Genomic DNA, 14,810 nt, shown 5'->3' on the forward strand with positions numbered 1-14,810 from the left:
CACAGCATTACTCATTCCCTTGTGTCTTCTCTAGGGTGGGGAACAGCCATGGGAGATGGGGCGGGCCGGGGCGGGGGGTGGGTAATGGGGACGGGGGAACGCTGCCCTACGTCCATTCTTATAACTCCTGCTTACTCTGTGTCTTGTTTCAGAAGACAAAAGTCACTTACAGAGACTCCAAGATGTTTCCAAAGCTGCACAACAGATTTAAATATCCCAGTATTACTCTGATTGAATATTAAATTGTTAAATAAGACTTGGTATGAAAAAATTCTGATTTTTTTTGTCTTCAGCAATTATTTTTGTGTTGATAAGAATAGAGAAATTGTTCTTTTCTCATGTTCTTCATATTTGCAGCAAATACAGAAGAGAGGACAACCTTGACAAATGAAGTATCTGATCTCATCTTAAAGGACTATCCTGTTATAGTGGTCACTCCTGAGGGGGCAGCAGGATGGGGTAGTAACTAGAAGAGAGTGTAAGGGGAGTTTCTAGAAGGCTGGTACTGATGTTGAACTAGGTGCTGGTTACACAGGTGTGTTCAGTTGTGAAAATTCATCAAGCTGTAGGCTAATTATGTTCATGTTTTTAGATGTATATTACACTTCAATAAAAACTTAAAAAAGAGACTATTAATATATTACATTTCAATAGAACGTTTTTTAAAAAAAGTATCCTGTTGTGAATGAAAGCAGTTATTACCTACAGACCAATTTAAATCCATAATTCTATTTTGAAATTGCCCTCTAGCCTCAAACTCCAGTGAATGGTAAATTCAAACTTCAAATGGAGTAGAGCCAAATTTATGCAACTGTCTATAAAGGTGGAATTTTGGGGGAAAAGCAAGATAGGGGTAGGGGATTAAGAGTACAAACTACTATGTATAAAATAAATAAGCTACAAGGATATATTGTACAACACAGGGAATACAGCCAATAGTTTATGGTAACTATATATGGAACTTAATCTTTTAAAATTGTGAATCACTATGTTGTACACCTGAAACTTATATATTATACATCAACCATACCTCAAAAAAGAAAAAAAGGTAGAACTCTGCTATCACTCTTTCTTGAAAATGTTCTTTCTCAGTTTGATGAAGCTAGTTCCTAGTACAAAAAATCTGTAAACAATCTAGTGGCAAAAATACAGAAAAGTAGTATAAAGAAAGCAATGTACTAAGAAACAGAAGATCTGGGTTCTAGTCTTAGTTTTATTAATTTCTTAGTACATGACATTAGGCAAATCACTTAAATTTTCTTTTCTGTAACTAGAGATAATATTTCTTGACTATCATGCAGGAATAATATAGAAACAAATGAGCAAATACACATATGCTTTCAGTTAATGAGTACTGAGGTAAATAACAGTAAGTTATATAAGAAGTAAAAAACCCATGTTCTAGTTCCTGTTTTGCCTCTAAATAGCTGGGATAATTTTAGACAAGGTTCGATTAACCATACACTCTGGGATCCCTTTTCACATCGGAAAAAGAAGGAATTGGACAAAAAGTTCCATAAGGTCTGTTCCATTTTACGATTCTATGGCTTTTAAAAATGAACCAGTCATCAAAGGTTTTAAATCAGTGTTCATTATTACAGGACATTTCATCAATAAGAAATATTCCTATGAAATAAAAATGAAATTTTAAAGGTGATATCATACCAAAGAGGTTGCTGGAGAATTACTGTAGTTGACAGCATCATTGTTTAACTTTTTAAAAAAATTTATTTATTTATTTATTTATTTTTGGCTGTGTTGGGTCTTCGTTGCTGTGTGTGGGCTTTCTCTAGTTGTGGCGAGCGGGGGCTACTCTTCATTGCAGTGCACGGGCTTCTCAGTGAGGTGGCTTCTCTTGTGGAGCATGGGCTCCAGGCGTGCAGGCTCAGTAGTTGTGGCTCACGGGCTCTAGGTGCGCAGGCTGAGTAGTTGTGGTGCACAGGCTTAGTTGCTCCGCAGCATGTGGGATCTTCCCGGACCAGAGCTCAAACCTGTGTCCCTTGCATTGGCAGGCGGATTCTTAACCACTGCATCATAAGGGAAGTCCCATCATTGTTTAACTTTTATTTTTCACTTGCATTGGGCTAAGAACTTAAAAGTTCTGTCCATAATTTTTTTTAATGTATTTATTTTTATTATTTATTTTATTTTTGGCTGCGTTGGGTCTTAGTTGCTGCACGCGGGCTTCCTCTAGTTGCGGCACGCGGGCTTTCTCTAGTTGCGGCGCGTGGGCTTTCTCTAGTTGCGGCGAGCGGGGGCTACTCTTTGTTGCGATGCGGGGGTTTCTCATTGTGGTGGCTTCTCTTGTTGCGGAGCACGGGCTCTAGGCGTGCAGGCTTCAGTAGTTGTGGCTCGCGGGCTCTAGAGCGTAGGCTCAGTAGTTGTGGTACATGGGCTTAGTTGCGCTGAGGCATGTGGGATCTTCCCGGACCAGGGCTCGAACCCGTGTCCCCTGCATTGGCAGGAGGATTCGTAACCACTGGGCCACCAGGGAAGCCCAGTTCTGTCCATACTTTGATACTCAAATCCTCTGACAAACTCAAACATCTTATCACATAACAAATTATAAATAAAACCACTCAAGACTGCACGTGTCTCAAGGGGCAAGGATTGAGACTGTGTCTTCCGTACTTTTTCCCATAAATTAGTAGCACAGTGCTAGGTACTAAAGATAAAATAATTTTTATTACTTAAAAAAAGACAAAGGCAGCCAAACTAAATATATATTTACAGACTTGACCAACAAGTATTTCCTACTAGGTTCAAGGCCTAAGGGTTAATCACTGGGAAAAATATCAGGCACTTCCTTGTTCCCCTCCTCACTTAAGTTTTTAACTCAAAAAAGAGAGAGTTAACAAGTACCTCTGAGTTACTTCAAAAGGGCTAACTGAGTGTCTTTTAATTTTATGTGCTTTTAAGTTCCCAGCAGGGAGACCACATAAAGGGCTAGGGAAGGCCTACTTTAAAAAGTAAAACACTGGAACAGGTAACTAAGTTCTGATTTGTTGTTTCAATAAAATTTCTTGGCTTGTAGCTAACAGTCATCTTACCAACTTACTATGTGTACAACCTTCCAGAGAGCAGGAATTGTGCAAGGGCATATGCACAAGTCACTGCCATATTATCCAACCATAAAGTGCACATATGAATTCTTTTTTTTTTAAACATACTGGCTATTAACTACTGTTTATTGAATATTTTGTGCAACCTCAATATTAAATCGTATTAATAAATCAAAATGCTTTCAAGAATATGTGTCTTTTTTCTAATCTATCTTCCCTAGAAGAGGAAAAAATATAGCACTATACGTATATAGGCAGAAACACTGTTCTAAGCACATCGGTTTGGTCCTTTGCAGTGGGAATTTGGTGAGGACATAAACCTCATGGTAGTCCCTTGGTAGTTATGAATTTATATTTTCATCAGGTAAGTGACACAGGATTAACATAATGACGCAGGAATTAAGAGTATTCCCTCTGTTTAATTCCCTTGTACTCCCTACCAACAGACTCCAAATAATCTGAGCAGCATCCTGAATTTTGAAGTGCTTGTTGAACGTCTTTAACTAAATAGTCCACAAATACCTCAGTCAATACACAGAATTCTGTACAGAAAGAGGAATAAAGGCACCCCTCCCCTAAACTGCTTCTCTTTCCACCGTGACTATTCATCTATACACCAAGAAAACTCACATTTGCAATCATTCTATTCTCTCATTCCCCACATCTAATCTGCCCAATCAAGTGAAACTGTTAAATCTTGTTTCTGTCTGCACTGCTTGTTTTAGGCCCTGATCATCTCTCACTTGAAATAATACAGTGATTCCTTAAATGATCTCTCTGCCTCCTCTCCCTTTCGTTTTCAACATGCTGTGGTAGAGAGAACATGGGCTTGGAATTTGAAAAACCTGGATTCCAATTCTAGTGCAGCCATTTATTAATAGAATGGCAATCACTAAGTCTCTCTGAGCCTTAACTGCTTCATGCATAAAATGATATCTGCTCCACCTTATTTACACTGGGGAGTTAGTGGTGTGGTAGAGTAGAATACTATACTATAATTACTAAAATCTAAATGCATAACCAGAAATTGCCTTTGGGTCAGAACCAGGAATTTGGTTACTAGTATGCTGTAGTTTGGGCTCTTATTTTTTAAGAAAGGTAAGGCAACTCATACCCAAAAGTTCATTCAAAACAATGTAAAACAAGCTGGGTATTAAACCTAGAAAGCTGGTTATATTCAGGGTTCTGACCTCCAGATTTCCTCACCAACTTTTAGGGAGCTAATGGCACAGAGAACACTTTACTTACCTTGCCCCTCAGCTGCAGCAAGGACAGGATATTCCAGGGAAAAGTGACTCACAAAGAGCTTATCCTAAACGTATCTTAAAACTTCATTTATTTTATGATCTCCCACTTGTTAAAAGTATTATACTTAGAATAGGGCATTAACAATTTCATGAGGTTTAGAAAAAAGTTTTGCCTGCGAACATAAATACAGAGCTTTGCCTGGGAGCCTAACGCAGAGAGCTTTACCTAGTTGATTACCATAAAAGACTGAGATAGGTTGTGAGGGCTATAAACTCAAAAGCACATAAAAAATTCTTTTATGTTTCTCAGTCTAATAATAGTTCCAACTGTGACACCTTCTTCAGAAAATTTGTTAAGACAAGGAACGACAAATTCTTTAATTAGCTTAGACATTCAACCTCTTCAAGAGTACAATAAAATCATAATATTCTAGGTTTATTTTAATTTTTCAACAGGCAGCTCTAAAAGGACAAAAGAATTTTTCTAAGCAATGATCTCAATGCAAATATTCACTGAAAGCTAAATTTACATTAATCTTTATCCAAATACATATATACATGTTGGTATATATATATAATTTTTAAAACTAAGCTAATAAATGATAAAATTATATCATCACCATTTTGAAACTGGTAATGAATTAATGGACAACAGCATCATTATCAAAGACACTAACATCATGAAAAGAGAAACAACTAGACCTTACACCTTATGTGCACTGCCAGCCCCTTCTTAATAAAAAAGAAGGAGGAGGAGGAGGGGGAGGAGGGGGAGGAGAAGGAGGAGAAGGAGGAGAAGGAGAAGAAGGAGAAGAAGGAGAAGAAGAGAAAGAGTGAAAAATTGAACCTGAATGTGACCAAGCCTCTAGATCTAACTATCAATTTACAGGAAATATAGAAGACCAAAAAACACATTATATTACACACAGGGATGCAACTGAGAGAGAGGGGGGCAAGGCAAGGGAAGGAGAAAGAACGTGCAAATTAATAGAAAATACACTAACTCTTTAATAACAATTCATAAGGCTTTTTTTCAGTTATTTTAAATAATTCTGACTCTCCTTGAATGTTAGCTTTTCTATGTAAACATTTATGTCTTTAAGATAATGTCACAAAATAAATAATTCCTGTAGTTTGTTTTAATGGCTTTGGATCAGCATTTAAAACTAAGTATTTAAATGACTAATCCCTGATCAGCAATAAAAGTTCATCTCTATGTCTCTGTGAACATATTTAGAAAAATAAATGTCTAGAAATGTTCAAGTCACAGGAAAAATAGTGGATTTTGTTATATTGGCTGGGGATAGTTAGAGAGCAAGGAATTCAACACTTTGATTAGCACAAAATGTGTTACCTATGACTTAGCTTTTCCTCATATTTACATTTTGATATGTTAAATTTAAAAGTATATTTACTCAGACAATTACAAATTTGCTAGCTGCATTTGTTCTCAACAATGGAGCTACATGTTGTGGGAATTCTAGCAACATTTCTTGCTCTCTTTATTTCTTGGCTAGTTTATAAAAATTTAAAAAGTGAATACCATTAAAAGAGGGGAGATATTAAACATTTTGAATTTTGTTTTCATAACAACATACATAAAATATTATCACAAAAATAACTGAAAAAGAAGAAAACAGTTTCATTTCCCAAACACACTTCTGTCCCATGAAACTCTGTATCCTAAGCTACTGCTATTTGTAGTTTTTTACTACAGTTCTTACGGTAGTTTTTTTTACCATCAATTTAGTATTTACTGAATTATCTATCTACTACATGTAAAGTACCACCAGGAAAACAAAACCACACAGATCTTGCCCCAAACCTTACAAATTTAGTCCGATCTTTAATATTTCTTTTTTAAAATATTACTGGACTTCAGAAAACTAAAAATAATTATAGTTTCAGACAAGCTTTTGGTATGTTTCCAAACAGATTAATTTCTTTCAGGTGCTGCCAAAATGGAGTGAAAATATCTCAAATAGGTAAGAAGAAAGTAGATTGAAAAGATTTATATAAAGAAATTGCTACTTCACCATAATAAGAAACATGGCTCTTAAAAATCTCAGATTGCATTCCTGAACCTAGAGAAATGTGCAACATTCAGAAAGTTACAGCATTATCAGCATGTTTCCCCCTGCCCTTCAAATCATCAAACTAAGAAATGAAAAATTCTCTAGAGGGGCTCAACAGCAGAATTGAGCAGGCAGAAAAAAGAATCAAATAAGGTTAACTGATAATATTAAGTTAGGTTAATTGAGAATTGAAGTTAGGTTAGTTGAGATTATCCAATCTGAGGAGCAGAAAAAGAATGAAGCAAAATGAACAGAGCCTAAGAGACCTGTGGGCAACACAAAACATACCAACATACGCATAATGGGAGTCCCAATGGGAGAAGAGAAAGAGAAGGCTGAAAGAACTCTTGAAGAAATAATGGCCAAAAACTTCCCAAATTTTGATGAGAGACTAGAAACTTAACAAACTCCAAGCAGGATAAACTCAAAGAGAACAGTGAACAAAAAAGACAAACACTACATTCTAGTAGGAGAAAGACAATAAACAATAAATGATAAAGTAAGTAAAAAGGTGAAGTTCTAAGGAGAACCAAAAAAGTAAATCAAGGTAAGGCGTATTGGAAGAGCCAAGAGAAGGGGGCATTTTGCAGTATTCATTAGAGTAGTCAAGGCAGGCTTCAATGATAAGGTGATACTTAAGCAAAGAAAAGAAGGCAGTGAAGAAGTGAGCCAAGTGGCTGCCCAGAGAAGGAGTATATTAGGTAGAGGAAACAGCTCATGCAAGGGCCCTGTGGGGGAATGATGCCCAGCATGTTTGAGGAGTGGCAAAGAGGTCAATAGTTCGAGTGTAGTGAAGAGGCGAAGAGTAGTTGAAAACAGGGCCAGATTATAGGAAACTTGGTTTTTACTATGAGTGAAGTGAAGGGCAATCAGGATTCTAAGCAAAGGAATGATATGATCTGACTTGTTTAAAAATGGTTAATTTTGGCTGCTCTACTGAGACCAGAGGGCAAAGGTAGAAGAAAGAGGAATGCGTTAAGAGGCTATCTCACAAATCTGGTTAAGATATAACTGTGACTTGGTGGTAGTCATGAACATGGGGGAAAATGTTTGAAATTTGGTACATATATTGAAGGTAGAATAAACAAGATTTCCTGATGGTAAGACGTGAAAAAAAAGAGACTGGAAGAATGCAACTGCCTTTAACTGAGATAAAGAAACCAATAGATAGAACAGATTTGGAGGGAAAGAGCAAAAGTTCAATTTTGGACATTTTGAGTTTGAGATGTTTTTAGACATCTAAGGGAAATACTGAGTAGGTAATTGAATGTAACAGTCTGGAGTTTGAAGGAAAGGTCTAGGCTAGCGATACAAATTTGGGAGTTTTAGTATATAGGTAGTATTCAAAGCCTTAAGTGTGTCTGAGATCACCAAGTGTGAGGGGAGAGGAGGTCCAGAAATGAGCCCCAGAGGAGCCCCAATATTAAAGAGGCTGAGATGAAAGAGAACAAGTAAAGGAGACTACAAAGGAGTAGTAATGAGGTAGGAGAAAATCCAACAGTGTGGTCTAGTGGAAGCCAAGCAAAGAAACTATTTTAAGGAAGGCGAAGGGGAAATGATCAACTGGGTCAAATGCTGCTGTGAAGTCGGCAGAGCAGGTTACATCACCTCCTTTTTACAAATGTAGAAATTAAAGCTCAGAGAAATTGGTTTGTCTGAGGTCTCCTAGCCCTTAAGTATGCTGCTTGTCTCATCTCATGACCACAAGATCACAGTCATTGGGCTGGAAATAGAGTTTTAGGAGTTTTTTTCAACAAGTCAATGGGAAACCATAAGAGTGAATGCAAGGAGAAAATGAAGAGGGAGAAAAGTTAACAGGATAGGATCCTTGGAAAATCTACATATTAAGAGGGTAGAATAAGACTTAGAAAAGATTCTGTAAGAAAGACAAAGAACCCAGGATAGGGTGTCTTTGAAGTAAAAAAAAGATACAAGTTTTAAAGAGAAATGCTCAGTCAATAGTGATGAATATTGCACAAAATCAACAATTGGTGTTAATTAGTGACTTTCTAAGAGTTATTTTAATAGAATGTTGGGGATAAAAATCTGATTACAAGGGTTATATATTGGGTGGGTAGTAAGAAGGAAAAAGGATAGGCAATTCTCTAAAGAAGTCAAATGATGAAGGAAAGAGACTTAAGGGACAAAGAAAGGTTTTATTTTTCATTAACTGTAAACCTGAGCATGTCTGCAAGAAAGAAGTTAAAGCTGAGGAAATGAATATTTAAGGCATGGATTCTATGTGTGAAAAAGAAAATACTTTATTCAGCAAGATTGCAAAGAATTACCATAAAGAGTTGGGACTAAGGATTTAAGTAGAAGTTAGTTATGGTAAAGAGGAATGACAACATGATCCCAAATGATAGGATGGATGAAAAGAAAGACATTTTAAGAAGTTGAAAGGTGACAGAGCTTTCAGATTGGTCTAAGTCTTTCATTAAAATAAGATGTAAGGGACTTCCCTGGTGGCGCAGTGGTTAAGAATCTGCCTGCCAATGCAGGGGACATGGGTTCAAGCCCTGGTCTGGGAAGATCCCACATGCCTTGGACCAACTAAGCCCACGTGCCACAACTACTGAAGCCTGAGTGCCACAACTACTGAAGTCCGAGCACCTAGAGCCCGTGCTCCACAACAAGAGAAGCCACCGTAATGAGAAGCCTGCGCACCACAAGGAAGCATAGCCCCCACTCGCCGCAACTAGAAAAAGCCCGCACGTAGCAACCAAGACCCAACACAGCCAAAAATAAATAAATAAATAAATAAATAATAATAAGAGGTAAATTCAGTCATCAGGGAAGAATGAGCGAAGTTTTAGCTCTTTCACTGATCTCATCAAAGAGAGTGAACAAGAAAGGAATTAAAAAAAAAAAAAAAAGCCAAGAAATATTTGAGCTGCACCGAGGGCCCTGTTGAAGTGAGTTAGTCTTAGCTGCACCATATCTATATTATAATTATCAGTATATGCGTTTGCACCCCTCATAAAATTATAAATTATATTGATATAAAGGCAGAAAATGTTTATCTTGTTCATCACTGTATCTCCACAAGCTAACGGAACTCAATGAATACTTCGCAAATGAATGAATATGTAATGGACACAATCCACATATTGTCAAAAATTCCTTAGTGTGTTAGTGTTTGAAAGATACTATGACTGAGAGATAAAAAATATCTTTGACTGACATTTAAGTTGTCTTCCTAAACCTATAAAAGATACTAGACTGCCCCTTTAAGTAGAAGACAGAATCTGTTCAATAAATTAAAAGGCATCAGGGATAAAAGAAAGTATTTTAGAAAAAAAGGCACCAATTAGGTGTTTTGTTTATGGTCAGATTAGAGTTTGAGTCTGACCTTTAAGCTACTTTAGTAAGAATTAATTTATCTGGAGTTCTTGGTAAATGAGATATTCTACACAAATAAAGTTTCCAGATATTTGAAATCTCATTCTACCATTTAGAATCATACTTTTATATTTTTTGTCATTTTGGATGAAAATTTTAAAAAAATGCACTTCATGTATTCTTGTTATCCAAAACAGAGCTGAATAAAGATGATTTAACCTTTATTAAATATATGGTAGTCAACACTATGATATCAATTATTATACCACTGAGTTGTGGAGGGCTGAGTTATGAGAGCTGCAAGTCTCTATTCTGAGCAGACCTACACGCCTACACTTTTTAATTCCTGTTTTTTCAGTTGGCCCTGTTTGCTATTACCAAAGTGCTTGTCCACCTCTTAATTTGTTACTCTACTCTGGAGAAGGAGGGAAACGTGTTTGTTAAAACTGTCTCAAATATTAAAACAACAGCAACAAAAAAAACCGTCTCAAGAGTGAATTTATCAATGGATATTCTTTTGTACTATTTAGATTTACCACCATGTGCAAATGTTTGTTTTCATTAAAGATGGGGGAGAGAAGTTTTTGTGAGTGTGTTTAGAGCAAAAAAATTTGGAGTGGGGACTTATAGACAGCCTTCTGCCTAATGTACGTGAAGTTTTACAGCACAGGTTTAGTTATTTGCCAACTGAGAGATTCATCTACCCTTTTATTATTATTATTTTGTTTTCTCTCTGATTATCAGCTATGCTTCTAATGACTCAAGGTTGCCAAATAAGTAGCTGTTCTAACTAGTTATGTCCTTTAGCCATTAAACTAATTAAAAATACAAAAATAAAATAAAAACATTCCAAGAACCAATTTTAACTACTTTTAGTTAAGGTTTAAAAAAAAAAGGGAGGGACTTCCCTGGTGGTCCAGTGGTTAAGAATCCGCTTTCATATGCAGGGGACGCAGGTTCGATCCCTGGCAGGGGAACTAAGATCCCACATGCCGTGGGGAAACTAAGCCCATGCGCCTCAACTACTGAGCATGCGAGCCACAACTAGAGAGCCCGCGTGCTCTGGAGCCTGCGTGCCACAACGAAAAGATCCCACATGCTGCAACCAAGATCCCGCGTGCTGCAACTAAGACCCTATGCAGCCAAAAATAAAATAAATAAATAAATATTAAAAAAAAAAGAAAGTGAGTGAATGTGGGTGAGAAGGTTCAGTATTGGCACAGTATTATAAAATAATAATGTTTCGTATTTTTATAATATACTCATTGAATATTTTAATAAATTTATCTGTAAACACAGATCAATGAAGGTTTCTTTCATACAAGTCTTTTCATTAAATATAATGATGCTATTTTCAATCTGACATTACTTGTTTTGCAGATACCTATCTGCCTGCATGAGCATAGGGGTCAAATTGTGGTTCAGAATAAAGCAGTATTTTAAGATATTTTCATAGTCTTGAAGAGAAATTCTGGCACATTAAAATCCATCTGATTGTTCTTGAGGATTATTTTATTCGTTTTCATCCAAAATTCTTAGTAAATATTTTTTCTAAAATATTGAATTTTGAGTTAAAATAAAACAGCAAATATTGAATAAAATCTGAAGCGCTCAGTAGAACTGAAATGAACAAAATATTTTCCAGTAACTTTCACACAAGGTAAGGAATATAAATTTGAAACAGGGCATAAATGCTGTTGCCAATGTAGAAGTAATTAAATAATTTAAAAATATGAGCAATCTATGATGATCTTTATTTATTTTTTACCACACGGCATGCGGGAATCTTAGTTCCCTGACCAGGGATCGAACATGCGCCCCCCCTGCATTGGAAGCGCAGAGTCTTAGCCACTGGACCGCCAGGGAAGTCCCCTATGATGATCTTTTAAAAGGAAACCTTGAGAATGCTGAAGTCCTAGTACTAAGCTAGTCTTACAGTTCAAGGAAAACTCAGATAGAATAGCTGATAAGACTTTTACACTAATTTTCTGAAATAAGGCAGAAATATATTTTCATTACATATCACATACTTTCCCCAATATATCTGTGAAAAAAAAAAAAAAACTGCCAATGAACCAACTCCCAAATCCAGAGGCCACCTTTTTAAAAGCAAGCAATGAAAAAGTCTCTTCTAAAACTTATGTAAGCACGTAGAATTCAAACCTTTCTGTGTTCTTCTATATAAGGTTGTAACCAGAGCAAATTAATTGTGTTCCACAACAAAGGCATAAAAGCTGGATAAGAATCTTGTTTCACTGGTAGAAATTAGAGCTCTGGAAATCACTCTAAGGTTCACTGGGCAGAACCTTCACAGAATTAAAGCTCTAGTATCTCTAGATTGTATCTTATTCTTTCTCAAATGGGAAAAACAGCCTAGGGTTAATCTAAAACAAAACTACGTTAAGCTAAAATGACAGAGTTTATTACAGTCCCCCCAATATTAAAGAGAGCTCTTAAGAATATAACTTGAATAAGGGTCATGAACTGGTTCAACATACTTAACTAGTGATTTTATGAATTATAATGAATGCTGCTACTCTGTAAAAATGAATGTATCAAAGATGAAATAACCTCCTTGGCACGCTTACAGCTATACAACACATTTGTTTCATTGCTTTCAAGCACCAGCGCTGGAGGCTCAGAATAAGTCAATGGGAGGAGGACTTCAGTCACAGCAGCAAGCAGGTCTACTGAGCAGATAAGATGACATGCTTGGGAGAGTAAAGAGCAAGCAAGAGGTAAGTATTTAACAAATAAATATAGAGTTGATCTAAAGAGTTTTCTTTTTTTCTTTCTTCACAAACTCTGCTACCATAATCTTTTATTTCTATTCAGTGGTTAAAAAAACCAAAATGAAAAATTTACAAATGTTAAAGGGGAGATTTTTAATGTGGGATTTGTAGATTTTATGAATAAATGATTTAATCTTCCTCTCAGCTTCCCCTCCTTCCCTCGGAAACTGGGAAGGTTAAGAAAAAAATTACTACTTAAAACCAAAAAAGAACTGGTTCAAATTTGGCATAAAGCAATAAACATAAAGTGATAAATTTGGAAAATATTTGTTGCAGAAGCATGCTTTCTTTGAAAGATGAAATAAGTAAAAGCAATTATCTGGATTCTAGTAATACTTATTTTCTCCCCTTCTTTCAAACTAAAGGAGTTCTAAAATGTTTTACAAAAATGGCATTTATATCAGTATTAAAATAAACCTGCTCAGACAAAACCCAATTACAAATAAGGATTCCTAGCTGGTAAATCATTTATTTATACGTTAGGGGGGCTTGGAGTGTTTCTAGGTAGATGGCCAGTGTGTATGAAAAGTTCTATTCAGAACTATTTGGTGCTCTGATGTTTCTAATCTTCTGCACATATTCTAAAGTAAAGGTAAAAAGACATCCAAGGGTCAGAAACACCTAGGTTTTTATTATACCACTGAAAAAATTAATATATCTCGTTTCATTAATTGGAGCATACCAGGCATACGTTTATGAGAACTGGCTGCATTGTCACAAATGCACAAGAGACCCATTGAGAAGGGAGGGGCTACTAATAAATTCAACTGTTTTTTTAAACTGGGTTTTGAAAATAAAGAAATAAAATAATGCAGTTGGCATATTTTATATCTAGGGGGAACTCTCTGGCATTCAAATTCAAACTCGACTCCACCACTACAAGAAAAAAAAAAAGGGAGAGAGAGAAACCAAAAATATAGTCTTTTTTTCACAGCTATCAGTTTCTTTCACTAAGCCTTCTGAAACCTGAACCTCTGCAGAATACTAAACACTCGGGCCTTACCTACAGACATGGACAAATGTATGTATGCTCTCATTTTATAGAACTTGAAATTCTTTTTTTAAGGAAGGAGTCAACTTTGGCCTTGAGTTTTTGGCATGGGTACAAAGGCTTAAAAACGCAGATGACCAACTTAGCTACTGACCATGCTGACCACTGTCTAGAATTGGATCAAATTAAAGAAAAACAACGAATGGCTCTCTCTTATAGAATATTCGAACAACGCACAATTCCTGAGCACATTTTGCAGAGCTCATTTGACCACTTAATCTCTTCTAACTGGTCTGGATTACAGACAGAATCGATACCAGACGAAATGAAACAGATTGTTGAGGAACAGGGAAATAAGCTGCGCTGGGCAGCTCTTCTGATACTCATGGTGATAATACCCACAATTGGTGGAAACATCCTTGTTATTCTGGCTGTTGCACTGGAGAAAAAGTTACAGTATGCTACCAATTATTTCCTAATGTCCCTGGCAGTGGCTGATTTGCTGGTTGGATTGTTTGTGATGCCGATTGCCCTCTTGACAATAATGTTTGGTAAGTATTTCACTTTGTTCCTGCCATCAAACCACCGAACTATGGTATACTATTAGAGAAATGGATACTCATTTAATCTTTAAATATGGACTTGGACTATTTAAAGGTACAGTGAGTAAACAGTCCCTCATTTTTCATCATTTTCTATGGTTGATAATCAGTTTTAAAGAGCAAAAAATAATTTCTTAGAAACAATTCCATTCCCTCCTCAGCCACCTAACAAAATCATTTAAAAAGTCATCCAAGTTAGCAATACTCATATAGTCTGCATACATTACCTAAAAATTATTGTGAAGAACAGACCTATACTTTACCCCATTACTAGTACTTTTTTTTTTCTTGATAAAGCAATATCTAGGACACTGCTGTGACAGTTAATGTGCTGGGTTAATTATTAATAATAAGGTCTTTGAATCACTAAATTCCAATATAAATCTCTAAACCCCAATTTAAACTGGAATTGTTCTAAAAAGTCTTGTTATATATCTTTATAGTTTGTGTACTTAAGACTTAAACACAAGTCTTACACTAAACACAAGTCTTACACATGTGTCTTGTTAACAAAAAACTATGTTTGGTTGCTGAAGGAATGGTCTGGCTCAGAGCATCTCAAGAGATGATCCATTTGTTTAATTTTTATGATTTCTGACCATTTGTGTCCTTGATATATGTTAGAAGAATCAGACCTCTAAGTTACTAAAATAAGGGATCAAAACCTGAGTTATTACAAGAATTTAAAATATAATTAGA

General features: G+C 36.0%; 2 protein-coding genes across 6 annotated transcripts in view; one reads left to right on the top strand and one right to left on the bottom strand.

Annotated features, from left to right (window-relative positions):
• PSMD1 (proteasome 26S subunit, non-ATPase 1) overlaps window positions 1-14,810 on the bottom strand; it is a 102,895-nt gene that overhangs the window by 40,527 nt on the left and 47,558 nt on the right. The window lies entirely within an intron of this gene.
• Window positions 112-14,810, top strand: part of HTR2B (5-hydroxytryptamine receptor 2B) — a 31,191-nt gene continuing 16,492 nt past the window's right edge. Inside the window, exons 1-2 of one of the 4 annotated variants that reach the window (XM_082396424.1) lie at window positions 112-12,464; window positions 13,354-14,060. In XM_082396424.1, the coding sequence (XP_082252550.1) occupies window positions 13,538-14,060 (523 nt within the window). In that variant the 5' untranslated portion in view covers window positions 112-12,464; window positions 13,354-13,537. The remainder of the gene's footprint in view (window positions 12,465-13,353; window positions 14,061-14,810) is intronic. The other 3 variants (XM_082396425.1, XM_082396426.1, XM_082396427.1) reach the window with 3 other exon arrangements.

This window comes from Balaenoptera borealis (genome assembly GCF_965194805.1).
Source record: "Balaenoptera borealis genome assembly, chromosome: 6".
NCBI classification, from domain to species: domain Eukaryota; kingdom Metazoa; phylum Chordata; class Mammalia; order Artiodactyla; family Balaenopteridae; genus Balaenoptera; species Balaenoptera borealis.